Source organism: Cadophora gregata, assembly GCF_030347475.1.
Source record: "Cadophora gregata isolate MNR1 chromosome Unknown scaffold_8, whole genome shotgun sequence".
In the NCBI taxonomy this organism is placed as follows: domain Eukaryota; kingdom Fungi; phylum Ascomycota; class Leotiomycetes; order Helotiales; family Ploettnerulaceae; genus Cadophora; species Cadophora gregata.
In genome coordinates, this window is record NW_026695931.1 from 2,245,075 (window position 1) to 2,270,825 (window position 25,751).

Here is a 25,751-nt window from a genome sequence, read left to right on the forward strand (position 1 = left end):
CAGGTACTAAAAGCTCCAATATCCTGCGTAGACTTTGAGCTGTTCATGAATGTTCTCAGTGGCGCTCTCAAGTACGATCCAGCAGACTGCTCAACCGCGGTTAAGATGTTTGGGCATGCTTGGTTCTCCATTGCCTGTCCGAAGTAAGATTTCCTGAAGTGTTTTTTGATTTGGTATAGGTTCTTGGAATGTCATCAGTGGGAATCAAAACACTCGCGAAGGTCTATCGTTAGCTACTCTGGCATTCTATCTGGTGATGAAAATCCAAAATATAAACAACGTTGACGGGACCTCATCTCATCATCCGGATATAGGATAACTTGACAGGTACACGAGCCTTGAATTTCTAGAGTTATAAATGCTCACATATCTACAAATTGGAATTATCTGTCACCTGAATCGCCAACAAACAAATTCCAAGCCTAGTAATACAGACCAGAAGATCATCCAAACTTGCCACCTGGCACACTCAATTCCCCAGAAACACCTTGCAGCACGCACCTCAATAATATATGCAAACACTCCAACAATAGAACAGAACCGACGATCCAAACAACACCCAAGCGATAAATCGGGGATTCCGGCTTCAGGCACATATCCCGATCGCCACCGGTTAAAAACGTTCCATTTAGAAAGTCGATCGACCCCTTCCCATTGGCCGCCCAAGAAAACAACACTGAACAACCTTAAATGAACTCCCCGTAGCCTATATCCAAGAAGTTTGAGAATTTTGTCGACCACATGTTGGAATACGAGATCCTATCCTGGCACTAACGTCTATATAATGCCTCGCTATTCCCCCTCATGAAGTCCACTTTCGAGGACAAGCTTTCTGTGCCGCCTGTTGAAAATATCGCTGTTCGCTTCATACATTTGTTTATATCAATATGCTTTACCAACCGTCCTTGTTAGGCGTTGTTGTCGTGGCTTCTGCGGTGCTGTCCCGTGTGGCGGGCATGCCTTTGGAAAGCAGAGCCACGGTCAAACACTGGGGCACTGGCTGCCCTCAAGGAGCGACAGACTTCTGGGTTAAGGTTGATCAGAACAAGTATGCTCCTAAACCCTATGAAGTCTTTAGGTACATATGCTAACGAACAATCCATCAGGGTGGTAGCCCACTTCCCAGCTTTCGATGTGACCAAAGGGTCGAATGTTGCCCAGAGCGAGAGCGAAGAGTTCTGTGGCATCGGAATAGAGTTTGGCTGTCCTGCGGGAAGACAATTCTCTGTCGTCAGCACAACCTATCGTGATGTGGTAGACATTCCCGCTGGTACGACGGCAAGCCATCTGATGAGATATGGTTTCCAAGGAGGTACGGTCCACTCGTATCGTGAGTGAATGTACATGCTGACGAAGGCAGATGCTGATACTGCTGATACACGCCGTGACTTTGCTGGACCGACCAAGGGGACATACGACGTGACAGATACTGTTGGGGGAGGAGATAGATTGTGGTCAGATTGTGGAAGCGATGCATACCTGATGATAACGAACCGTGGTGCGGTGACTGGAGCTGGAGGAGGCGCTTCCAAGCATACATATTTCAACGACGGCGATGTAACGACGACTCTTGAATGGCGCTCGTGTTGATTGCATATCCTCAATCCTTATGTTCGTGGAGTTTTAACATGTATAACACAAATTTTCAAATTTGAACAGAGACAAAACAAAGAAAAAAGGAATATACATTGCTTACTTGAACCTTTTGAGGACTACCTGGTTCAACAACTGTGAAATAACGCCACCTGTATAGTTACTTTGATTGAGAGAACTGCAGGAGAGAACATGTGATGCAGGAGGCCTATGGATTGGTTTCCTAAAAGCCTAGCAGGAAACCCAACCGTCCAGGAGCCGACTTTGGGGCACCAACTTTCTCTGAGCATTACGTCCATTGATTTTGGTTCCTTCTTTAGAATGCTGAGATCTAGGAGTTAACTTCGTCCCAAGAGATTTGCTTTGCGGTAAGATTACCATATGCTGACAAGAATCCTTTTCGTGAGATGTCACGTGCATGCTTGCCGCGTCTCCAATCATCCCCTGTTTATGTCTGAAAGCCCCTGCCAACAACGTCATAGAATCCTCCACATCAGCCATATCATCATTCCAATTCCAGGGAAGTTGGTTGGTGATTTGTGAAACTCACGCTTTAGCATTTATATTCCGCCTTCCCCATCTCCTTCCCCTCCACCCCAAATCCCCACAAAACTTCCCAATTCAAGCTTCTCCAAGTTCTCGGAATCTCGAACTGTGCCTACTTCAGCATTCATCAACCGAATAAGGAATTCTATCAAGAAGCCATGCCTCTTTTCAACAGACACCCCGCAGACACCACCACAACATCCTCAAGCACCCACGTTGTCCGCGACGACACCCCACAACGGAAATCGACTTTCTTCGGTCGTCGCAACCGCTCTGCTTCGCCCGTTCGAACAACTGGCAGACATACCACACATTCCACATCGCCTCCTCGACGCGGGCTGCTGCATCGCCACGAAGACCCTTCCATCCTAGCTGCGAGAGAGAGGGTTGTCAATGCGGAAAAGAGGGAGAAGGAGGCAGATCAAGCGTTAGCAGTTGCAAGGACTGCTGTGAGAGAAGCGAGAGATCATATCAAATTGCTTGAGAAGGAAGCTGCTGAAGAGTAAGTACTGGTGCTTGTTTGGGAGGCAGTGACGCGATGATACTTACTGGAATTTAGGGCGAGACTTGCGAAGATCAAGCAGAGTCAAGCGAAATCAATTTCGAAGAGAGGACATGGACTTGGCCGTAAGTTTCCATACCGTTCTATCCCGTATCATTCTTGAGCCGTTGCTGACAATTAGGTAGGTCATGACCACGTCTGAGCGAGTCCACATGTCGGCTGGAGATGTGGACCCTATCATGAACTGCTGTCCGACCTCCGCTTAGCCACGATGAACGAACGGATCACGAACTTGCCCTCCCGAAAGCAACATATCTCAGAGCAATGCGAAGATTTTTTGGAGTTAGACGGCGAACTACTACTGCTGCGACTGGGCGGATTGTAAATATGTTGAAAGCGCCGTGTCAGGTTGAAATAATACAAATACAAGATTTTGAATACGAGCAAGAACACAAAACTTTCCACACAGCATTAAACTCGACTTATTTTTGTGAGGTTTGAAGAAGTGTATACCAATCCGATCAACTTCACTTTCGAAGGCTCTCTGACTACTCGCTTAAATTTAGTGATAAACAAAGGGGGCACCGGCCCGGCAATACCCCACTAACTCACACACTAAATCCCCTCATCACCTGACGAGATGCAAAATGAGGGGTCAAGGATCAACGACCGGACGGAAGAAATTTGACTTTTCCAACCCCCATCATCCCTTCCCTGCCTTTTACCCCAGAGCTAAAAGACCCCATTCCCCATAATTCAACGGAACATCTTCCTGCGATGCCAGATTAATGTGCTAACCGACGGTATGCTGCCTCCGTGGCCCGAAAGGGGTGATAGTTCATCCAAACATTTTTGATATATGAAAAAGCTGCCTCGGTGCTTCGTTTGTTTTGCTTTGCTTTCGTATCTTGTACTGTTTTGTATTGTACGTTGCTCTTCGTATCAACTCTTTGATACTATCTTTTATGTACCTGGCACCAGTCGAACTTTTCACAATGCCCTTTCTCCATTCCGCCCGCCTAGCAGGCTTCTCTGTCCTCCTCCTCAGTCTCCTCTCCTCCGTCTCCGCCGCCGCAAACCCCCTCATCCAAATCAAAGAGTATTTCGGACCCAACCCAACAAACGTCTCCTTCTACCTCTACCTCCCCAAGAAAATCGCTCCAAACCCTCCCATCCTCGTAAACCCGCACTGGTGCCACGGCACAGCTCAAGATGCATTCGCAGGGACCCAGCTCGCCACCCTGGCCGACACATACGGCTACATCATGATCTTCCCCAACTCGCCCAACGCCGCCGACCAATGCTGGGACGTCTCCTCCCCACAGACGCTCTCCCACAACGGCGGAGGCGACAGCCAGGGAATCGTCAGTATGGTGAAATGGACTCTCGACAAGTACAAAGGCGACGCGCGAAGAGTCTTTTCAATGGGCACCAGCTCCGGCGCAATGATGACCAACGTCCTCCTGGGTTCCTACCCGGACGTCTTCGCCGCCGGAAGTGCCTGGGCAGGCGTCGCATTTGGGTGTTACGCTGCGAACGGGTATGCGGTGTGGAGCGATGCCTGCGCGACGGGGAAAGTCATCAAGACGGGCGCGGAGTGGAAATCTATTGTTGAGGCTGCGTACCCGGGGTATAGCGGGTGGCGACCTAAGATGCAGGTCTTCCATGGGACGGCAGATGATATTCTGTATCCGCAGAATTTGCAGGAGGAGATCAAGGAGTGGACTGCTGTGTTGGGTTTGCCGAGTACGCCTGTCAAGACAATTCCAGATGGCTTGCAGCCGGGGTGGACGACGTATATTTATGGAGAGAAGTTTATGGCTGTTAGTGCGCAGGGGGTGACGCATAATATCCAGACGAACGCTACTGAGGTGTTGAGGTGGTTTGATCTGACTTGTACGGGGGGTGGTTGTTTCTCGAGGCCAGATGGTCCTTCTGCCCCGGGCTCGACTTCAAGTTATGTGGCTGTTCCGACGACATTGTCCAGTAAGAGTGTTGGTAGCACTGCGACCGCAACAAGTGCTATCAGTTCGCCGACTGGTGCTCCACAAAGCAAGTGGGGGCAGTGTGGTGGTGTTGGGTACAAGGGACCTACTGCTTGTGTAGCGGGGTCGACTTGCACATATTCCAACCCATATTACTCGCAGTGTCTGTAAGGGCTATTTACATTGGAGAGCTCAGCTTCTACTAAAGATTGGTCCTCAAGCTCTGTAAATATGTTGCATAATTTCTTTGTACATACATATTTATTGGTGTTCTACTACCAGGGCACACCTCCCTTCCTATATCTCACCGTACGTAATCTGTGCTGTCTTTACTCAGGCTCGGCTAAGTCGATGTTGACATCAGCTGTGGTACGCTAGCAGCTGTCGCCGCTTGCAATTGAGGAAATGCGCTGCCTACCGCAAGGATGAATCTCCTTCTCCCAAACAGTAAGTCCTGAATTCCACCACGAGTGGAACATCACAATCTCTACTTGAGATGCCAATACATAATCTGCCCCAGAAGACTGCTTGGGAGGCATTTAACCAACTGCCGTTATTCAAACAACAACTCCCCCAACCTCTTCCTCGCCTCATCCGGCTCCCACTCAACCAAAATTCGCTCTTTCGACTCCTCCATCTTCCTTCTCACAAACGGCTCCATAGCCTGTCGTTCCTCCTCGCTCAATAAATCCACCCGCTTCTTCCACAACTCCTTCCCATCCCCATCCCCATCCCCATCCCCATCCCCATCCCCATCCCCATCCCCATCCCCATCCCCATCCCCATCCCCATCCCCATCCCCATCCCCATCCCCATCCCCATCCCCATCCCCATCCCCATCCCCATCCCCATCCCCATCCCCATCCCCATCCCCATCCCCATCCCCATCCCCATCCCCATCCCCATCCCCATCCCCATCTCCATCTCCATCCCCATCCCCATCCCCATCCCCATCCCCATCCCCATCCCCATCCCCATCCCCATCCCCATCCCCATCCCCACCCCTCTCCCCAAAAAACCTCTCATCCAAAAACGTCCAGTAGACAGCATCAAACGCCCAACTCTTCCTCACCGCATAATTAACCCAGAACCTACCCATCGTCCAACTCTCTCGCATATACACCGAGAGTGACAGACCGTTCAGATACTCATCTCCATCTCCATCTCCCTTTTCCGCATCCCGCATCGCATCAAGCCATATCCTCAAGACTGGCTCATACGCCTCGCTCCATGCCTCAATACCAGAAGTCCACATTTCAGGTGTTTCGAAAAGGAGCCACCAAGGCGGATCGAGAGCAAATTGCGTGGGCGCAGCGTATGTGAACTCCCAGTCAATCACGGCCGCTACACTGTCGTCTAGGCTTGGACTTAAGAGAACATTCGCCGGTCTGAAATCATCGCACCAGAAGCGAAAGGGACCCGATGTATCTGGTGCCGGACATATTGGATGCATAGTCTTGGCGGACGCGGACCAGTCGTCCTGCACGAAGCCGAAAGTCGATAGTCGGCCTTCTTTAGCCAGTCTTCGGAATAGCTGACGAGCAACGTATTTATTTCGGCAGTCATCCTCGTCCTCAGACGAGACGAGATCGTTGTGTTGGAAGATAAGTTGTGCCAGGTGCATGTTGGCTAGTTCCACGTACCATTCGTCGGCTGTGGCATAAACCTTGTGTTCTAGAGGGAAGATAGAAGGAGGAATGTGAGCGAGCTGTGTCATGCTGCCCATGTTTTGAGTGAGGGGTCGAGCGGCAATGCTGAACGATCCATCGACCTCGATCAACGAGCCGATGAGAGGAAAAGTGGGTTTCACAATCTCCAGCAAACACGAAGCTATACTGCCCCATAGACTTCGAATTTTGCTCTCGGGGAGCTCCAGGTTCAGAACGGGTGTCAAATTAGGATCCAGATCAGGAACGGCCAGAGCATCCGTCATGTCACCTCTGTGTTCGATCCGGCGGAGGATGAGGAACGGCCCGACGTTGGACTCCTGACTATAACAGAGTACCTGAGCACTAGGGATATGGGTGTTCAATCTCAAGAACTCCGCTGTCGCCGCCTCGTACAATATTTTCTCGCTAGGGAAGCAAGATGCGCTGGGCCAGGGCAGCCGCACCATGACATCCGAGGACGAGTCTTCTCCTTCGAGATGGATCCTGTAATGGATATTCAAGCCACCGATAACCAGTGGTGACACAATTGTGGCCAATTTGCCGTATTTCTGTTTGACGAGACTTTCAACCTGACGACAAGTATCCTTCCTGCGAAGTCGCATTTGGGACTCCTCCTCAGCTTCGTCATTCTTATCCCACGCGAGATTGTCAAAATTTTGACGGTCTTTATACATACTCCTCTCAATGTTTAAAGCTTCAAAGACAGTTGGCGAGGTAGATTGAAATATATGTCGACCTGCACAGAGCAAAAGGCTGCCTGATCACCAAGACAGGAAGTTGCAAAGGAAGTCCAGGGGCACGTTTCTCGTGAAGTAAGCGACCTGACTAATCCTAAACTGGCTACATACCCCGTGATCCCCAAATGTTCTGCATGCCTTTGCGCGCGCTGATGGCCGCATGGCATGCCCTGAAACAAGTGAGGCACCGTTGAGGCAGTGACCAGAGAAGGTGATTGTCGGGGCCGCAAGAATTGCTCGCGCCTAACAGGGGAATGATGGGGCCATAATTGATCATCCTCGTGATGTTTACGAAGCGGTGTCCCCTCTCAACCGTCCCGGCCCGGCGCCTTCATCTATTAAGCGACACCTCGTACAGTTATAGACCATCTACACACCATTTCTTCCTCTGCTACAGTTGTTATGTCCACGTCTCACTTGTCGGAGGATGTCCAGAATCAGCTCAACGAGCGCCGCTGCGCCGACCATGAGGCCAACTGTGAGCCTCAAAGTACCCGCCAAACGGACTTGCTGAGGGCCGGATTCTTGCTACCAACAATCCAAGATGAGGGTGAGGCTGCTCTCTCGAGGCAGATTGACGCCTGGAGGGAGTCTTACTGAGAGCTGTGCGAAAAATACCAAACGTATAAAGACTCTCCATCACTCTGGCCTGTGCAATCTTGTGAGTTGCAATCAGCAGAGCTACATACAATATTCTACAACATATCTCCATAACAATCACTACACAAAACCGCCGACAGTCAATACCTTCAGAGCCGCCAAAAGACAGGCACGTTGGTAGTCACTAGTATTCTTAAACCCACACGAACAGGTATGAGCAATCTCCCCCCGTTTCAGTCCAGACTCCTCAGTCTATCCCGCCAAGCTCCCCTCTAACTTAAGGGTCAGGCAAAAGGCACTCTCCCGCATGTCTTCATCCAAAGACAACGCCAAGGAAGACAGCCTCGAGCGCGAACTAGGCTACGAAGATACCACGCTGGAAGCAGGTCGACGCAGCAAGGAGAAACGCGACGAGGCGAAGGAGGAAAGGGAGCGTGAGCAGAAGGCCGAGAGACAGGAGCAGATGAAGCAGGCAATGCTCCATGCTGCAAAACGCAGCAAGGAGAAGCGCAAGAGATAGTGGTACGGTCATACGAGACGGGACTGTTCAGTGTAGGCTTCTCTTATGGGTTTCGCTTGTATCAAATCGACTTGACAGACGCACGCAAGAAGCAGTAGCCGAGAGCATCATGTATTCAAATCAGAGACATTATTCGAGAATTCCTATTTTCAAGATCAATACTAAGATCTTTCCCTTCCACCTTTCTGTTATTATCACGTTCAATCACAACTTCCCTCTTACTTTACTCCATACCGGCACTTCAAAATCCGCTAGACATGCTGTTGATTAATATCGACGCGGCCCGTCCAACATCCACACTCAACCTGTGGGAGCGGCCCGGCGCTAGGCATACATACCTACATTTGGCTGCCGTCACTCGCTCTCCTCGCTTCTCATCTTCCTTGTCGTATGTCTTCCTATGCATACATCCGCATCCCACCCCCGTTTCCTGATGATCGTCTCACAGCCCCAGGCCTATCATAGCATGGTACAACAAAGATGACAAAAAAGCTATCACGACTCAAAATCTCCACAACCTAAACTCAAGTCAACTCACTCCAGGATTTCCTCCCATCCTCAAGGCCCAGCTCCACCAGCTCCATCCAGCTCTATCCAACCAAGATCACAAACTGCTAAATACAATGAGAGAACTCGACTATGTAAAAACGAATTCAGACAGCCAGAGAGACAGCCAGACTGCATACAACAACGTCCCTCCTCGACCGCCCGCCCGCCCGCCTACCGAGGAAGAGGAACCCCCAAGATCGAAACCGAAAACGTAACAAAAACAAAAAAACAAAAGAAAAAGAGGAAATATTCATAGGATTCATAGCTTTCCTTTCATAAAAGCAGAAGAGAAGGAAAACACTCCACTCCACTCCACTCTAGCCCAATCCCGTTCCAACACAACACAACACCACACAACACCACACAGCCAAGCAACAAAGGAGCCCCCCCCCCCTCACCCACTCACCCACTCCCCCACCCCCAAACCCCAAACCCTATTCTCGATCCTTTCCTCCCTACCCTCGCTCCCAATCAGCGTATCGTATCTCGTATCTCGATTCTCGAGCTCTAAAAATATCCTCACGCACTCCACTCTCCACCCTCCACCAAAATCGGCATTTAATTTTTTGTTAGAACATCCTATCTGTCCCTTCATACTACACTATACTATACTATACTATCTATACTATATCTTGTGTGAATACATGCCACCCCCCCCCCCCCCCCCCCCCCCCCCCCCCCCCTCGCATTGCAAAGTAGGTTAGGTTAGGTAAAGAACATCAAAAAAAAAGAAAGAAAAAAAGAAAAAAAAAGACAAGCCAAAGATCCAAATTGGTTTTCATGAGAGACAAATATGAGTGCGTTATATTGCCTTATATTGCGTTGCGTTGCGTCGCTTTACTCTTGACTTTACTTTACTTTGCTTTGCTTTACACCAATACATACATACTCCTGTACTATCCAGTCCAATCCGTACCAATCCAATTCAATCCTGTCAATCATGTCCATCAAATGTCCTGTCCTGTCCTAAATCCGGATCCCGAATTCCAAGCAAGCAAGCAATGCACACCCTATAGTACTGTACTGTAAACCCTCTCTTTCCTCTCTCACTTCACCCCACTGCCTTCGTCTCTCTCAAAAGGCCATGCCTAAATCTCTCATCTCCTTGCAATATTCTCAGGTTTAGCCTCAGCTTCAGGCTCAAGCAACTCGGTGTTGACTCGAGACATCGAGTTAAGGCGAAAGCAGAGGGTTTGCAGATACAATCCCCAAGAGTCAAGCTGGCCCATACCGCGGAACCTATCGATCCCCCTCCTCACGCACCTCAACACAACACCAAACATTAAGCTCGGCCCCTTCAACCCTTCACACAAAAGCAAACATCCCAGTACCCAAATCAAGTTCCCAAAAATCCAAAGAATCCAGGTGATTCCAAACGATAGCATGGGTATAGGTTATCAAAGCAGCAGTTCCAAACCCGCCCGCCCAATGCGATATCCGCAAAAATCTCCAATCCTCTCGTAGTAGCAAGCAGCGCATCCCAACCCAAGAAACACAATCACAAACCCATAAATATCAAAGTAAGTAATAGAGAGCACACAATGTAATGGAATATTGAACGTCTGACCAAAATGAAAAACGTCTTTCCTTGAGAAACTATGCAAATGCAAGTTATGCAAAGCCTGAACGAATGGTGTTTTGGCATCCCACCCTCTCTTGTACTATACTGTACTGATGCTTGGAAAAAATGCTTGTAGCGAATGCTTCCCTCTGTTGTGCAGCTACACAAAACAGGATGAGCGATGAGAGTGGAGTAAGAACCTCAAATTAGACAATGAAAGAAGGTCAAAGTCAAAGTCTCAAAACGCCTGGAAAATGCAATCACAACTGTAACCGCCCAGCCAATCCCATCCGGTCCCACCAATCCCATCCGGTCCCACCAATCCCATCGTATAATCGTAACGGAAAGTCCCCACCAGTGTCCAGTCCGATGCGATCATAAATCATATATTCGTTAAAGTCGTGTCATAGCGTACTGGAAAACGCGGGTATCTCTCGAAGAAGTAATGTGTATATACACAGAATCCTGTCTGTCTGTTCACTGGCTGACTGATCATGCCCCCCCTTCGGTCTCATCTAATAGGCCGCCGTTACCTCCTTAGCATCTGCAGCGGTAGCGACAGCTACAAGCGCTTCTAATCTGTTCATGTTGCTGTTCGATTTTGGAACCTGGTCGTTCTGTTGTACCTGATTCTGATGGGCGCCAGGTCCATACGTATACGCTGCTTCTGCACCGTTCTGAGGGGGATAGTTCGTGTATCCATTCGTTGGACCATTTCTTGGATCGTGTTGTTGAAGACCATTTCGATTCTCCACCCAACCATTCGCGTGAACTATGCTAGGATTGTACTCGCCCATTGAGCTGCTGGGTGTTCCGGGAATTCCACCTTCGGAACCGCTCGACTCTGCCGGAGAAGTTCTCTGGACTGGTTGTTGCAAATTCTGTTGTGTGTTAGGAGGACCATGATACCAGCCTTGACGCTTGGATTCCCGTGGAGTCACTGGAGCAACTGGAGCACTGACATGATGTTGGTGTTGAGGATATCCACTGCTGGTCTGCGGCCTGGCTGAATACGACGATTCTTCAAATCGAACTGCTGGTTGTTGTCGAACCTGTTCACGAGCCGATTGAACTGCTCTATTGGCGTCGTTTGCCCACTGGCTTGCTGCATCCGTTGGAGGCGTACCCTGAGTGATATCAAGACGATTCATGTTTCGATTGATACCCTGCTCCCAATGCTGACTGATTGGTCGCTCTCGATCGTAGTTCATTGGGGGACGACTGGGCGTATCAATCATCATCGGACTTGGTTGTCGCTGGACAGGAGTAGTCGGCCTTGGAACTGGATCGAAACTCTCAATTCCTGGAAGACGCATAGGCTGGCTAGGAACAATGGGAGGTTGAGGTAGAGGACCAGGTCCAGTAGCATAGTGACTAGGAGTAGTGACGTTTTGTAGACGGCTCGTGAAGTGTTCCATACCTGGCCGCGTTTCTGGATGCCATGTTCTGCGCCTGTTCTCATAATCTACAGAATTGATAGATTCCCGTCGAGACCAGCCACTCGTCGAGGTAGTAGGACTTGAAATCATACTTGTTGATGGTGAGAATGCTCCAGCGTTGGACGAGTTCAGACCAAGAGTAGATGGGCCGAAGTTGTTACCATGAGGTGACTGAAATGGGTTACCTGCGGATGGTACAGAGAGTCTTCTACCAGGAGTTCGATGACCAGAGTATAAGCTCGCGGTACGAGAATGTGTGGAGCCTGGTGATTGCATTCCGGATGCCCAATGAGGGCTGTTCTGACCGGTTGAGAAAGTCGCAGAAGTGGGAGTGCTGAAGCCGGGAGACTGTGGGCGATAGGAATCTTGTCGATAGTACCCACTCGACGGGCTGTCTGGTCGGTATATTTCCTGCGAGAACCTATTTCGGCCATCTGCCATAACAAGTGGTGGCGGGCGTCTCCTCACATCATCTCGGTTTGGATAAATCGACCCAGCCGAGCCAATGCTGGTCATACTGGAAAGAGACAGAGAGTTCCGTTGGTGGCCACGACCTTGACTGCCCTGACTTGATGCTGTTGATGCCCTTGACCTACCCGCTGGTCTGACCCTATCCGTGCGAACTTGTCTCTGGAATCGAGTTCCAGTGGCAGCCAGTGATTCTGGTGGGATATCTTCGTTCTGGTGGACGGTTTGGGCATGTTGTCGGAGATTGTCGAGTCGAGAAAATCGGCGAGAGCAGTGACATTGAAATGGGCGTTCACCGGTGTGTTTTCTGTCCAAGTTAGCACAGCACAGTGGGAAAGCAAAATTGCCTACCTTATATGTCGAGCAAGATGCTCACTTCGTGTGAAGCTTAGATTACATGGTGGGTAGTCCAAGCAATAGAATCTTTGGGATTTCCCCTTCTTTTTCGTAGACCTGGTTCCATCTGCATTCACGCTTGCGTCGTCTTCAGATCCTTCCTCGCCATTATCCTCTGAATCCATATCTACATCTGCGGAGTCTCCAGATTTGGTCGAATGCTGCGAGTCACCACGGGTCAAGCCCGTTTGTTGTGATTGCTCCTCATTCGAAGATGATGGCGTAGGAGGTACGAAGGGAGAAGAGGCAGGAGGAAGGGGTCGTTGGTTATCCAGACCGAAGGTTGCCCTGGTTGGAGTTCTTGCGTCGTCTCGAGGCATTTGAGGGTGGAGTTGTGAGCTCGGTGCGGTGCTCGGACGTGGGGTTAAAGGATTTGCTTCTTCTCCGTTGCGACCGTGGGGATCGGAGGCGAGGTTTGTATTTACTGGGGAGAATGTTGTCGAAGCCATTGTGGTGATCGATTGTGGGTCGGCAGGTTTGAGGATATATGACGGAAGAGGCTGGGGATCGTCGGCGGGATGGCGGGGGCGACACTATTCCCAGGAAGTCGAAGGAGAGAGTTGGAAGAGGTCGGAGAGATGATGAGGATGAACTATCAAAACATCAAGACGCATACAATGGTATTGTTCAGTTGTTGTCCGCCTGGAATCAGGTACCGTGCGGTGCGGAGGCTGCGAGTGCTGAGCCGCAATCCAGTGAGAGTTGTTGGCGGCTGTTTCAAAGTCCCAAGCTCGCCCAGCAGCAACGCTCGAGTCTTCTGCTTTTCTTCCGGCGAGAATGAACGGACCTGTTGGTGATCCTCGTAGAAGGCGATGCTTAAGATGGTTGTTATCTCTCGACAGCGGTGCGATCGATAAGACGAGGCGGGGAGGACGAAGTAATATGGGAGTTATGCGACCGGGAGAATTCGCGGTAGGGAGGGGGATAGCGACGATAATCGGCAGCAAGGATCAGCCTCCAACGCCAGGAACACAGTTGATCGGGTGGACGAGGAGCTGTGCAGAGCAGAGCCAGTTGAGAAGAGGCTTTTGATGTTGAGAAGTCGAGAGGAATGGCAAATGGTGGATGGTGCAACCAAGGGAAGCCGGATGTTGGATGTTGGATAGTGATGGGCGAGATCTGCGGTAGGTGGTAGTGGTGGTGGTGGTGGTGGTGGTGGTCGGATTGCAGAGAAGAGGAGGGAGAGGAGAGGAGAGGAGAGGAGAGGACTACGACGGCCGCTCTGGTGGGCTTGCGGCTTGCCTGTGCCTGTGCCTTTGCCTTTTGACTTGACTTGACTTGACTTGACCTGACCTGACTTGACGCGGGAAGGTGAGGAGAGAGGCGCAAGTCAGGGCAGGGCAGGGCGGGCACGATGGATGCAGCGGAGTCCAGTAGTGAGGTGCAGTGTGCAGTGTGGAGTGTGCAGCGCAAGCTGCAAAGCCAGACCCTGGAAGGGCAAACCCGGCTGGCTTGGCCGTGGGCTTGCACGCACTTGCACTTGGACCTCCCCTAGTGTGGCGATAAGCGAGTGTGAGCAGCGTCGGGGCTTACGAATTGGAGCTGCACGACGGGGACTTAAAGAACGAGAGTGGAGTCGAGCAGACAAGTGTGAGTGCGTAGCGGGAAAAGAGGCTTGAGATGGGATGGGAGTGGATGGATGCAAGAGAAAGGAGTTTGCTTGTGTTGTGTTGTGTTGTGTTGTGTTGTGTTGGGAAAGAGGCTGGAAGCGAAAACCAGGGGAAGAAATCGACCTCGTCAAGAGGCGGGGCCGGGCAGGGCAGGGGCTTCAAATATATAGTTTCCTCGGTGCGAACACTACTGTAGGTACGATCTAGGTACGTATATATTCTTTTCTTCTATAGACCCGTGGATAAGATGTTGAGAAAGTCTTGAAGACCAGCGTCTTTATGGGGACCACTCAGGGTATCTAGTGTCAGGCTGAGGTCCTGGGTTGAGGCCGGCTTGGGTGCGGTTCTCTGGTAGGGCCCAAACAGATGAAGCGAGCCACATCAACCGTGCCTGGCCTGAGGTTGGGGGCAGTCCGCCGGTTGAAGGTTTTGATAGAGTTGCGTAGTTGCGTGAGTTGTCGTGGACGGTTACATCTGAGAAGTCGGAGTGAGACCAGATCAGGTGGAATGATGCGAGCAATACTGTAGGTTAGGTGAGATGATGCGCGTATCCAGGCAGAGCTATTTATCAGCAACAGTGTTGTGCGAACACCAAAAAACATTGATACTTGCTTGTACTTGAATTTGAAAGGTAGAAGAAGCAGAAAGTGAAGCCTTTGCCTGATATATCACTAGTCGTTACACCAAGTGCCCAGGCCATCTGTAAGTGAGGCTTCACCCTCCTCTTGGAAGGGCTGAAAGGTTTGCCTCGAGAGAGCGGACGAGGGGCGAGGCGAGGCGCAGATCCAGCCCATTCCAAGAGCAGGCGGGTCATCTTTAGCGCCTTTCGGGGCTGTTTCAGGATCTCTGCGGTTGCGGTTCCTGAATGACTGCGCTGTTGCCCCCTTCCCCCTTGCCTTTGCCAGATGGGGATGGGCTTGGGGGCAATCTGCAGGAGGGGCAGCTATCTGGACCATTCAGTACAGTGCCCATTATTCGTCCAACCTCGCGGGGCAGGACAGGACAGGACAGGCTGGCCAGCATATTGCAGAAAAGAGGCCTAGGCCTGCATACGAGAGGGCAGGTGGATATCGTCCATATAAAGAAAGCCTCGCCTCGGACCGACATGTTTATTCTTCTTCTTCTTCTTCTTCTTCTTCTTCTTCTTATTATATCAACCTCCAGTCCAGGTAGAGTAGGATACTTGCTCCTTGTCGTATAATATTATGGCACAAGGTCATGGTCGATCTGGCAGGCCAGCTATCGATAACAGATCGTGGTTATGTTATCGCATCCTGGTCCTGTCATCGCAGCCCCTCCCTTTCCCTCTACGGGCATGGATCCCACTCCGCCTAGGCCAACTCCCCTCCCCACCTCACATCCCGGTCTAGGTCGTCCTTCGTGTCCGGATCAGCAGCGGGAACGATGTCATTATTCCCCTCTTTCCCTGCCTCGTCGCCCTCGAGACCCTCGAGGCCTCTGCTCTCTTTTCCTCTTCTGACCTGTCTCCTGTCTCGACTGCATCTGCATCTGCATCGCATCGCATCGCATCGCATCTGCATCGCTGCTTCGGCATCAACGGCTTCTATCGGACATGACAGCCAGCCAAGGATGTAATGGCTTCTCTGTATTTGCTTGATAAGAAGGGATGAGGCCGTCCTCTCTTGCTACAGTACCATATCGCTGCGTCCACCACTCACCGCTTAAGCTTTGTTTCCCTCCTTGTTGGTCCCGCCGTAGGTAGATCACAAGCCAGGAAAGCCAGGCGTGATCTGACAGACAGGTAAGGGGGACGTGAGGAGGGCTCGGAAAGGTAACAAAGCTGAAGGATGCGGACAGCTAAGGGTCCAAGCTGACATCTCGTGAGATGGATGGATGTCAAATCAGGATACGACATTTTGCGTCCCGACTACCTTGGGCACACACAGTCACAGTCACAGTCACAGTCACCTCCACTCACGAGGCCACCAAACAGGCGAGACCCAGGAACAAGCATCAGGTCAGATCATGCCAGCCTGTCCGATCCTACCGCTCCAGGTCCAAGGTACGGTACAAGTACACAGACAGGTACAGTAAGATGCAGTGCCTGGATACCGCTTTTCCATACATACAGCCTAATGCTAGGTGCGTTAAGGATCTGTACGACATTTTCAACCTCACCTGCTGTAAGCTACAACATGCGCTCCAGGATACACCCAGTAAGTCAGTCACCTCTGCTATTCTTCGTGCTGGCGCAGCCAACACTCAAGGCTCTTACACAATTCCCAACACATCTCACATGCCTGCGACAAATTTTGTACCTGTTTCTCCCACAAGATCTTTAACTTTCCTGCCCCTCACATCAGAATCCATGTCAACATGCATCCCATGACTCAAGATACTTTTTCCCTCCATCACCACTACCACCTCCACATTCAACAACCATCCGTCTCTCCCGCATCAGGAATAAAGTGAGCAATACTGTACGCCATCCTCAAAACGCAACCAATCCGGCCCTCAACAACCCCTCCATCGCCCAACCCCGCCACCAGCCTGCACTCACACAAAGCAAAAAGCAAAGACGGCGCCACGCGCGCTAAACCACCTTTCCAGCCATCCATCATCAGCTTACCACATCGGTATTGATTAGGTAGCAAACGAACTTCTTAGTCGATACCCACACTTTTATCCATCCCATCTACTGCAAATGCAAGCAAGTGCAGGTGCTGCAGATGCAAGGCACGCACACTGGGCACCTGCAAAGCAATGTCTAGATGCGGGTAAAGTACAGTAGTAACATCAACCAGGTGTGGAAATCGTTGTGAGAAAAAGTTCTTCGGTATCTGGACTTATACCCCCACGCTTTCTTAGATTTACACCTCATATGGCAGTAATTTATACAAAGCCCACGGAAGATCCTTTCAACTCGACAGCCTTCCTAATAAGCCAGCACATCCAACCCTTCTCATCCACTCAATATCAAGGCTTCCTGAATCCACTTGTATCACTAACCTCCCACCCTCCTCTGCACTCCACTCCACTCCACCCATTTCCATATCGCCCTCCAACTACACATTCACACACCTACACAAAACCACAACCACAACCACGATCCTTAGTCCCGGGTACCTTACCTCCCCCATGCCCATATCTTTTCCAGTCCGCCCGCCATATCTCTACCCGTTCCCTCCCCCTCCCAACCACCACATAATAAATTTCAATACCACATCACGTTACGTCACGGCTAAGCTAGGCTAGACTAACAACCCAAACCAAAGCGGTGTAGAATCAAAATCAGAATCATGATGGAAGTTTGGTTGAAGACCCACTCTTCTACCTTAGGACTTACCTACCTAAGGTAGGTAGGTACCTGACTTTACCTACCTACCTACCCAGTGGGCTAGCTTCTCGACGTCACGGGATCGAGCCTGGGTCTAGACCTTTCCCAAGTAACATTCGGCTTTGAACGAACTTGCTTGCTCGCTTGCTCGCTTGCGCTCTTGGGTCATGGTCCTTTGCACAACATAGACCTACCTCAGCTAGCCTGGGGGCATAGCAGAAGGAATTATTGTTCTGTATAAGTAGGAATAGCAGGTAGTATTAAGCATCAAGCTCAAACTTGAAAAGCTCTCACTCAAGCAAGTACTTGAGATATCACAAAATATATAATAAGCACATCTCGCCAGCAGGTGGGATAGATGACTTTCCAGAAGCAACTCAAGCAAGTACGCAAGTACGCACGCCCCGCGAGAGAGTATCTGTGGGTTTTCAAGAGCATTTATATCAAGACTCCCCGCTCTCGTCTATTACCTGATTCTCTTCTTTCTTTCTTTTCTGTTTTGCCTTTCCTCACTATCTTCCAAAAAAAAATTAGGAAGTGAATAGATATTATCAAGGACAGGCACCTATCCCATCATATTGTTGACAATACACCGTCCGTTCTCACCATCACTCAGGACAGAAGGTTGGTTTCTGAACTTCTTTTGTTCATTTTTGTCTCTGTTAAGTCCACGAGTCGGAGATGAGAAACAAAATCAAAGGTACAGAATAAATCTCGATTCCATTAAAAATCAGCTTTCGGTTTATACTTTCGTTTCCCATTTTAAACAACAGTCATGGTGCTGGCTTGGCTTCACATTACTCTTGTCTTGGCTTATCTGTTGCTATGATGCATGCATGCTATCTCGCACTGAATGTGTTATGCTAATAATCAGTTGAATCTTATCGTATCGCTTCTCATCACCGCTCCTCAATGTATTAAGCACCATATATCATATAAAAAAACGGCCAGACACAAGCATTTGGAGATCCATGAATTTGAACATACTACAATCTTCAAGCGCATTCTCACTATCTCTAACACTATAAATAACCCAAAAGTACAGCTTGAACTCTCCCATTTCTACCACCTCTCCCGCCTCTACCATCTCTTGCACATGCACACCGCATTGAAGACCAAACCATACATCCACACGTACAACAACACCAACACTAACCAATTCAAGCCACAGCACGCACAAGCACAAGCACAAGGACAAGCACAACTACAAGTCTACAACACTCATCGAACCCGACTTCGACCCAACCTCCAGGCAAGACACAAAGATTGTTATAATGTTATATCCTTCCAGGCAAAGAGGACACTGATGAGTATTCACTTTCCGTCGTTCGTGGTATGGATGATGGATTATGGATCGTGAAGAAGGGGAAGGAGAAGGTGAATATATACACTGAACAATAAACTACAATAACAGCATCCTCCTCCTCCTCCTCAGAAAGGAAGAAGTCTTCTCTGACCTCCTCTCCTCTCGTCGAGCGAGCGAAGTCCCGACATGACCTGACCTGACCTCAGCCGATCATATCCTCAAACCCAACATCACCAATCCCCGCTCCTTTACCAATTGCACCCACCCCACTCCACCCCACCCCAGCCAAACCGACTTAACATCTCGCCACCCCAGCCCCGAACTTCTTACAGTAGAAACTAACCTGTATCACCACCATTATGTCAGTTCTCTCTTTCTCTTTCTCTTTCTCTTTCTCTTTTTCATGCTCTATTATCTCCACTCTTACTCTCATTCGCTATCTCCTTCTCATTCTTATGGAGGGGCAGCTTGAGAGGAAAATAGGGAAGGGGAGAAAGGGGGGAGGATGGAAGGGAGAAAGGAAAAGTGGGGAGGAAAGGGAATGGAAAATGAGAACATACCTCATCACCACCCATATGAAACCCATTCGAGCGGCAAAGGAGATCGCTCTTGACCTATTTGTTTGTATTTTCATCAGCTCAGGTTTATCAATAACCATTTCCCTCCTCCCTCTTCCCTCCTCCCCAAACTTTTTTTTCCCGTAGATATGCCATCGTATAAAAGGTACGAATCTGAGGAAGCCAGGGAGGGAGGAACCGAGAAAGAAGGGGGAAGGCCCGGCAGAGTGGAAAAATGAGGAAGGGAGAGAAAGAAGGAAGAAGAGACTCACAAAAGTACAATCCGGGCATTTATCCCACTGCTTGTTTCCTGTGTTGCGACGGAGGTAGGCGGAGCACATTTGGCGGTGGCGGAGTCGTTGTATTCTAGCTGTTGAGGGGAGGGGCAAAGGGGTTAGTTTAGTTTGAATGGTGTTTGTGGTAGGGGAGGTGGTGTGAGAATGAGGGAGGGGGGTTGTGGGAATGAGGTAGGGAGGTGTGGAAATGAGGGAGGGAGGTGGTGGGCATGTGGAAGTGGAGAGGGGAGGGGTGGGTGAGAGAAGAAAGTCCTCTCGAAATCCTTCCGCAAGCTTGACCTGACATGACATGACATGACAAGAAATAGGCTGAAGTTTCAGGAACATGATAAACTTCAAACTCATTCAGGTGCATCGATGAGATGCCACTTCTGAGAATGCGATGAATAAAAGAGGTTGGAGACAGCCCAATAGAGAGACTGAAACGGAAACAGAAACAAACGAATTGGCTTGCTTCACTTACCGCACCACCACCAGCTTTGTTAGCGCAGACACAGAATCTGTGCACATCTGCTGCTGCGCTGGAATCAGGGGAAGGGATGTCAGCTTGGTTCTTGGTTTGGCTTGGTATCCATTGTTTTGATGATGCCGAAAGAGAGGTTAGGGGAGGGGAAGTGGAAGTGGAAGTGGACATGACACTTACCCAGCGGCGAGAGCGATGATGAGGGTTGTGAGGGAGAACTTCATTTTTGCGGTTGTGAGTTGTGGGGTGACTGTTCGTGATGATGGGGAGGATATGAAGGTAGAGGAAATTAAGGATGAGTGTAAGGTAAGATGGAGCAGAGGTGAACGAGTGACTGAGTGACTGAAGACCAGATGGACTGAGGAGAGAGCAGCTGGGGATGATCTCAAGATGTATCTACTAGACGGGGATGTTCGCTCTTGATATACGCTCATCTCCTTATCTCACTCTTCGCTCCTCACTCCAGAGAACCCATCCATAATCCATGAGTCAAGCCATTCTCACACTCTATCCTGGATATCCAACGTATCCAGCTCATCAAAGTCGAAATTCGCCATAGTGGAGTAGTCATGGATATAACGAACTCCGAATTTAGAAATTCAGCGGCCACTGTGAAACACTTGCACTTTCCGCTAGATAACGAGTCAAGATAGTATATCAAATTATTTGACATGAAGGAGATGAAAGGAGAAGGAGAGTCAAACTGTGCCGAATTTCTCCCTGATGCTCGAACCAGGTGTTGGTGCTCTGTACCGAACTTGAGAGAATCGGGAGTGGGTGACCGACGGTAGGAACTCGGAAGTACAGTGGGGTTTGATATCGTTGTGAATTATATGTGGATGGTATCCATTTGACTGTTTGTATTTGCTAAGGAGGTGGGGATGACTGGTAGAACGTAGGATAGGGTAACAGTAGTCTGGATCTTCTTGCCACAAGGCCGATTGCTGCATTCGCTCTGCTCAAATTATTGGAGTAAATGTTTCTAAACAAATCATTCAGGCGTTTTTGAATCTTAATCATCACACGTAGCTCGCATGGTAGAAAGGTTTGAGTAAACTCAACTCAACCCAGCCATCTGGTTTCATCGGAGATCTATGAAGGATCACCCCGACCCCGACCCGTCATTTGGGAATTTCTCGGAGTCGGGCAACGGTCCCAGAAAAGGCGTGATGTAAACAAAGCAGACTCCTCCAGTACCAACATGAGGTGGAACTTAAGATCTTGGGTGGGCTAAGCTTAAATTACAAGCTTGCTCGGCCCGGGGAAAAAATCTGTCTTGTTTACATTGATGTGCGGCCGCATTGTTTGGCGAACCAATGGCTGCCTCGAGTATCGACACGAGCACCTCATTGGTTCGGAGCGGGGACCGAGAACTGTTCGAGAATTAAGCTTTTGACTCTAACTAAGCCTTGTGGGCCCTCTTCATCTCTGATGCTTCAGAGAAAGTGGAATCAGATTTGAAGATCCACATTACGATGGGTTTTCCACCAATTGAAATTATATTGGTTTAAGCCCCATCAACTCCCAGCCGGCTCTGTATACCCGGAACTGATCCGATACAGCAGCACGACCCTTTCGGTTCTTCGGATGTCTGATTTTGAGGCCTCATTGAGCACATAAATCCATCGAGCAGGCTAGAACGGTCCATCACAGTCCACCTTAATGTTAGCTCGTCTCCATATCTACTCTATTCGAGCATGTGCTCAACGTGAACTGTTCCTTATCTTCCAATTGACTGAGTCAAGAAGATCACAAGGTGTCTGGATGAGCAATTTCAAGACCCGTGGTTTGTTCAATCTGGTACCGACACAATCATTTACATTCGTTTGGCAAAATTACCTGAATTGACCTCCCTTTTCCAGAATAGCTGTTGTCTCAAAGCTCGGGATTTCTGCGCTGGATCAGTTACTTGCTCCTTCACGATGTATTCAGAGTGTATATAACCAAGGAAATACCTTCACCTTTTTATCTCACCATCAGCTCAGATCACTCCTTCTCTCCTCCCCACACTCGTTCACCCCTTCACCACCCCCCAAACCCCAAGATGCACGCCTTCTCCTTCCTTTCGGCTATCCTAGCCGCTAGCTCGCTCGTCAGCTCTGCTGCCATCGCCCGGCGCCATATTGGAGAAGATGAGATCCTCGTCTTCGGCGACAACGGCCGCCACGAGATCGTCAAGCTCGCAGACTACCAAGCCGAGTTGGCTCGAACCAATACCACCATCGACCGACCTGAGTCTCCCTTCGACAATGTTGACTCTTGGGAATCACCTGTTGATGGAGAGGGATCCAACAGTACCGACTCCGACGTCGAGAAGCGCTGCACAAGTACAAAGCTCATCGTCCGCAACAAAGACATCGACTTTCTCGATTGGGATGTCCCAATGGTAAGCGTTCTCTGAGTTTCTTACTTCACTTTCCGGGACAGGTTGTCCAAGGAGGATTGTATTATAGTCTCTATCCTCCAACTTAGACACTCCTTCCTTTCCGTCTCCTACATCATCTTGTCACTCTTACCATGCTGTTGAAATAGCAGTGAGTACTAACTCCTATCTCCTCCACAGTCCTCCGCATTCCACGCCACCAACTCCCCAGGCACCATCTCCGTATCAGGCGGCCACACTGTCCAGGACACCCTCACGACCTCCAGCTCCGTTGACTTCCCCTTCATCAAAAGCGTAATTTCCGCATCCGTCGGCATCACGTTCACCCAGCAATGGACCTCAACCTACAACACTGCCTACACCTCCACCGTACCCAAGGGCAAGTGGGGAATCATGGTCAGCAACCCTCGCGTCTACCGCCGCAGCGGTTACGCAAAGGTCGGTTGCATTGGTAGCCAGCGCAGCACTTACTTCCAGGCCGATCAGCACTTCAGCAATGATTACAAGGGACTTTCTTGGGTCCAGGGTTCTATCAGTCTTTGCACTTCGAATAGCTACCCGATTAAGCAGTGCAATGGAAATGGTTACAACCACTAGGTGGCGTGAAGTGAGTGCCAGTACTTGGGCATGGCATGAGGCGTGGTAGGGTGGGAGGAGCGGTTGGAATTCAATGCAGTTTGAAAGCCTTGGGGTTGGAGAACTTTCTTGGAGATGTGCAGCGAGGAAGATCTTTGATGAAGCGCAGAGGTGTTCAGATTAAGCTTTAGGAAAATTTCCTGGGACTGGTTTGGACTGAACTTTTGTATATATTTAAGAATTCATTCTTCTCCGCCCTTCGTACAAAAAATGTGGACCGGATCTTCAAGAAGTTCCCGGGCAGGATTATCGCCGCAGTACGCACGTGCTGGAACCTCCCCCCTTCCCCCCGACAGACGGACAGCAAGCAAGCCGAGAAATTGACTGAGCATCTTAAACTGGTGACACGAGGAGAATTTAAACTTTAGACATCAGATGGCAGAACGGAGCGAGGCCAGAGGTGGGAGGGAGGAAAAGAAGGAGGTGGAGGTTCCCTATTTACTTACTTGGATCAAAACAATGACGCGAGTAACCATAAAAATCAGTCATTATCATAGATATCTTGCATGTACAGATTTCCCCTAAGCTTAATAACAAATGAACGGTCGCAGTCCTTGCCTCACTGATGTTTTTACATCCTCCCGAAAAGCCAATCATTTTGAAAAGTATCCACCTCCTCAAAAGGCTAGTTAAACACTACTATTTGTATAAAAGAATATAACTGTAAACAAATATATAATTTCCTCAAGATGATTGTCAAGGGTTGCACCGGTAGAGCAGTCTTGGTGTTCTCCAGCGACACACGTGACATGAACTTCTAAAATACCGTATACTCGTAATTATATAGCAGCTGAAGGACATAGGACTTCAAGGGCAATCGAACCTTCTTGTATATAAACAGTTTCTGTAGCTTCAATTACGAGCATTGGTTGTAAGTCCTGACGAGTATGGGGTGAGAATATGCTAGCCATAATGCCCGTCTCCCAAACAAAATTGGAAAGTTCCAACACCTCGAATTACTGAACTTGTTGATATTTCTAGGAAGAGTATCATTTGCAAGCGAAGTTTTCTCTAACTTTTATCCCATCCTTTGTTTCGGTTAATTCAAGCGTCTACTCAGAAAACTTTCTCGAAACCCGGCCTTGAATATTCTCCAAGTTTCCATACTCCGAAAATGATTCCCAAAACTATCAAAATTGAACACAAAGCTCCGCTCATTGCCAGTGCTCCCCATCTGGTAACTTGTCGCCAACCAATGAGGTTTTTCGTTCCCGTTGCTTCCTGGGCCTTCTTGAACTCTTCCTCAAATAACTCCAGAGCTTGTAAGCCCAGAAGAATGTCTTCCAGCGCCATTTCCCGCTTCTCATTGACAGCTCGACAATGCGCTATCCGGACGATATTTTTGATCTGCCTTCCGTTTATCGGTACTTTTGCCATTCTGTTCAATGATTTTTCATTCAGCCAAATCAATTTGCCCGTGGCTGAGCTCTTCGATACGAATGTTTTCCAGAGCTCCCTTCGACTTTCTAATGAGTGGGTTGGATACGAGATAGATAAATGAATCCGAGATTTGAATGCTGGATCGATGGATGTAGCACGGTTCGTGGTCAGGAACATGATTCCTTCGAAATATTCGAGTGTTCGTAAGAGCACTATCTGGTTATTAGTCTCGCATCGATCTCGTCGGGTAGGAGTTTTCAGTGCTGACAGGAGACCCACCTGATACAAGTTCATTTCGCGGGAGGTTGTCACGGGTCCTTTCCTCCATGAAAACATCGGCCTCATCAAGAAGTACTATGGAGTGCCATTGTGTGGCAAGTTCGAGAGAAGCCCTCAGTGACTTCTCCACGGATGCAGGCGCAACACCGAGATCTGCGCAGCTGATAGTAAACAGTGGCCGCTTTGTGTATTCCGCAATACTCTCTACATAACAACCCAATTAGTCAATGAAACAAGAGAAGGGCGGACAGAGTTTTATCTTACCTGCCGTTAATGTTTTCTCAACCCCCGGGGGTCCGTGCAAGAGAAATATCAATCCCTTGCCCTTCCCCGCTATCAAGTCGTCGAAAGAAGAGGTTTCAATTTCCTGGCCCTTTACAAGAGAACTTATTAGATCTTTTTTGATTTTTGGGAGAACCAGGCTGTCAAAAGCGGTCACGTTGAAGTCAATGTCTTTGAGGCCATCAATTGGAAAACGGCTCCACTGTTTGTGTGTCAGACAGTATCCTGGGATCTTGTAGTGGGTAATGAGGTAGTCTTCGTCCTTAAGATTCAGATGCTCATCCAATCTTGTTCTCATCTGAGGTGTCCCACTGACAAAGTCAGGAGCACTTCCTAATGTTTCATGGTACTGCTTCCAATCCAGTATGACTCTATGTTCAGTCTGTTGAGAATGAGAGTGTCAGCGGTGCATCTCCACGATTATGACACGAGGTACTGCAAACCTTCTTGAAATCCTCGTCTTGATTCCCATCCAGGCCTTTGCTTCCATCCGAGTCTGACAAGGTCTCGTAGAGTTTATGGTGAGTGCCGTATAACGAGATGAACTTTCGGCCCCTGTCGAGTACATGGCTTCTCACCTTACCTCGCTCGGCATGATACTGAAAGGGGTAAATTGACAATTCAGATAAGGATTTTTTGCCTTTGTAGGAATCTATAACTTCCCCCATGCGGACGAATCCGAACCTCGTGCCATT

At 49.3% G+C, this 25,751-nt stretch overlaps 9 protein-coding genes across 11 annotated transcripts; 5 read left to right on the forward strand and 4 right to left on the reverse strand.

Annotated features, from left to right (window-relative positions):
- Nucleotides 1–908: 908 nt before the first annotated feature.
- On the reverse strand, nt 909–1,540 carry ONS95_014253 (uncharacterized protein; the record flags this gene model as incomplete). Its single annotated transcript, XM_058507909.1, has 2 exons — nt 909–1,207; nt 1,480–1,540. 2 exons carry the CDS (start codon nt 1,538–1,540, stop codon nt 909–911), a joined length of 360 nt encoding a protein of 119 aa, XP_058357080.1.
- Nucleotides 1,541–2,076: 536 nt separating this feature from the next.
- On the forward strand, nt 2,077–3,133 carry ONS95_014254 (uncharacterized protein). Its single transcript, XM_058507910.1, has 3 exons — nt 2,077–2,641; nt 2,699–2,766; nt 2,827–3,133. Exons 1-3 carry the CDS (start codon nt 2,298–2,300, stop codon nt 2,841–2,843), a joined length of 429 nt encoding a protein of 142 aa, XP_058357081.1. The 5' UTR covers nt 2,077–2,297; the 3' UTR covers nt 2,844–3,133.
- A 206-nt stretch (nt 3,134–3,339) lies between these two features.
- On the forward strand, nt 3,340–5,346 carry ONS95_014255 (uncharacterized protein). The gene has a single exon (XM_058507911.1). The coding sequence runs from the start codon at nt 3,607–3,609 to the stop codon at nt 4,795–4,797; it is 1,191 nt and encodes a 396-aa protein (XP_058357082.1). The 5' UTR covers nt 3,340–3,606; the 3' UTR covers nt 4,798–5,346.
- Nucleotides 5,180–6,970, reverse strand: ONS95_014256 (uncharacterized protein; the record flags this gene model as incomplete). Its single annotated transcript, XM_058507912.1, has 1 exon — nt 5,180–6,970. One exon carries the CDS (start codon nt 6,968–6,970, stop codon nt 5,180–5,182), a length of 1,791 nt encoding a protein of 596 aa, XP_058357083.1.
- A 607-nt stretch (nt 6,971–7,577) lies between these two features.
- On the forward strand, nt 7,578–8,153 carry ONS95_014257 (uncharacterized protein; the record flags this gene model as incomplete). The annotated part of the gene is made up of 2 exons (XM_058507913.1): nt 7,578–7,694; nt 7,899–8,153. The coding sequence occupies 2 exons, from the start codon at nt 7,578–7,580 to the stop codon at nt 8,151–8,153; spliced, it is 372 nt and encodes a 123-aa protein (XP_058357084.1).
- A 2,625-nt stretch (nt 8,154–10,778) lies between these two features.
- Nucleotides 10,779–13,015, reverse strand: ONS95_014258 (uncharacterized protein; the record flags this gene model as incomplete). The annotated part of the gene is made up of 2 exons (XM_058507914.1): nt 10,779–12,477; nt 12,522–13,015. 2 exons carry the CDS (start codon nt 13,013–13,015, stop codon nt 10,779–10,781), a joined length of 2,193 nt encoding a protein of 730 aa, XP_058357085.1.
- Nucleotides 13,016–16,026: 3,011 nt separating this feature from the next.
- ONS95_014259 (uncharacterized protein) lies at nt 16,027–16,734 on the forward strand (the record flags this gene model as incomplete). Its single annotated transcript, XM_058507915.1, has 2 exons — nt 16,027–16,353; nt 16,501–16,734. The coding sequence occupies 2 exons, from the start codon at nt 16,027–16,029 to the stop codon at nt 16,732–16,734; spliced, it is 561 nt and encodes a 186-aa protein (XP_058357086.1).
- A 5,406-nt stretch (nt 16,735–22,140) lies between these two features.
- Nucleotides 22,141–23,076, forward strand: ONS95_014260 (uncharacterized protein; the record flags this gene model as incomplete). The annotated part of the gene is made up of 2 exons (XM_058507916.1): nt 22,141–22,482; nt 22,660–23,076. The coding sequence occupies 2 exons, from the start codon at nt 22,141–22,143 to the stop codon at nt 23,074–23,076; spliced, it is 759 nt and encodes a 252-aa protein (XP_058357087.1).
- Nucleotides 23,077–24,103: 1,027 nt separating this feature from the next.
- Nucleotides 24,104–25,724, reverse strand: ONS95_014261 (uncharacterized protein; the record flags this gene model as incomplete). Of its 3 annotated transcripts, none has more annotated exons than XM_058507917.1 (4): nt 24,104–24,707; nt 24,775–24,978; nt 25,039–25,438; nt 25,500–25,724. In XM_058507917.1, 4 exons carry the CDS (start codon nt 25,722–25,724, stop codon nt 24,172–24,174), a joined length of 1,365 nt encoding a protein of 454 aa, XP_058357088.1. In that variant the 3' UTR covers nt 24,104–24,171. The 3 variants fall into 3 exon arrangements, with proteins under 3 accessions (XP_058357088.1, XP_058357089.1, XP_058357090.1); XM_058507918.1 differs by having other exon boundaries at nt 24,104–24,711; XM_058507919.1 differs by having other exon boundaries at nt 24,764–24,978.
- Between the last annotated feature and the right edge of the window lie 27 nt (nt 25,725–25,751).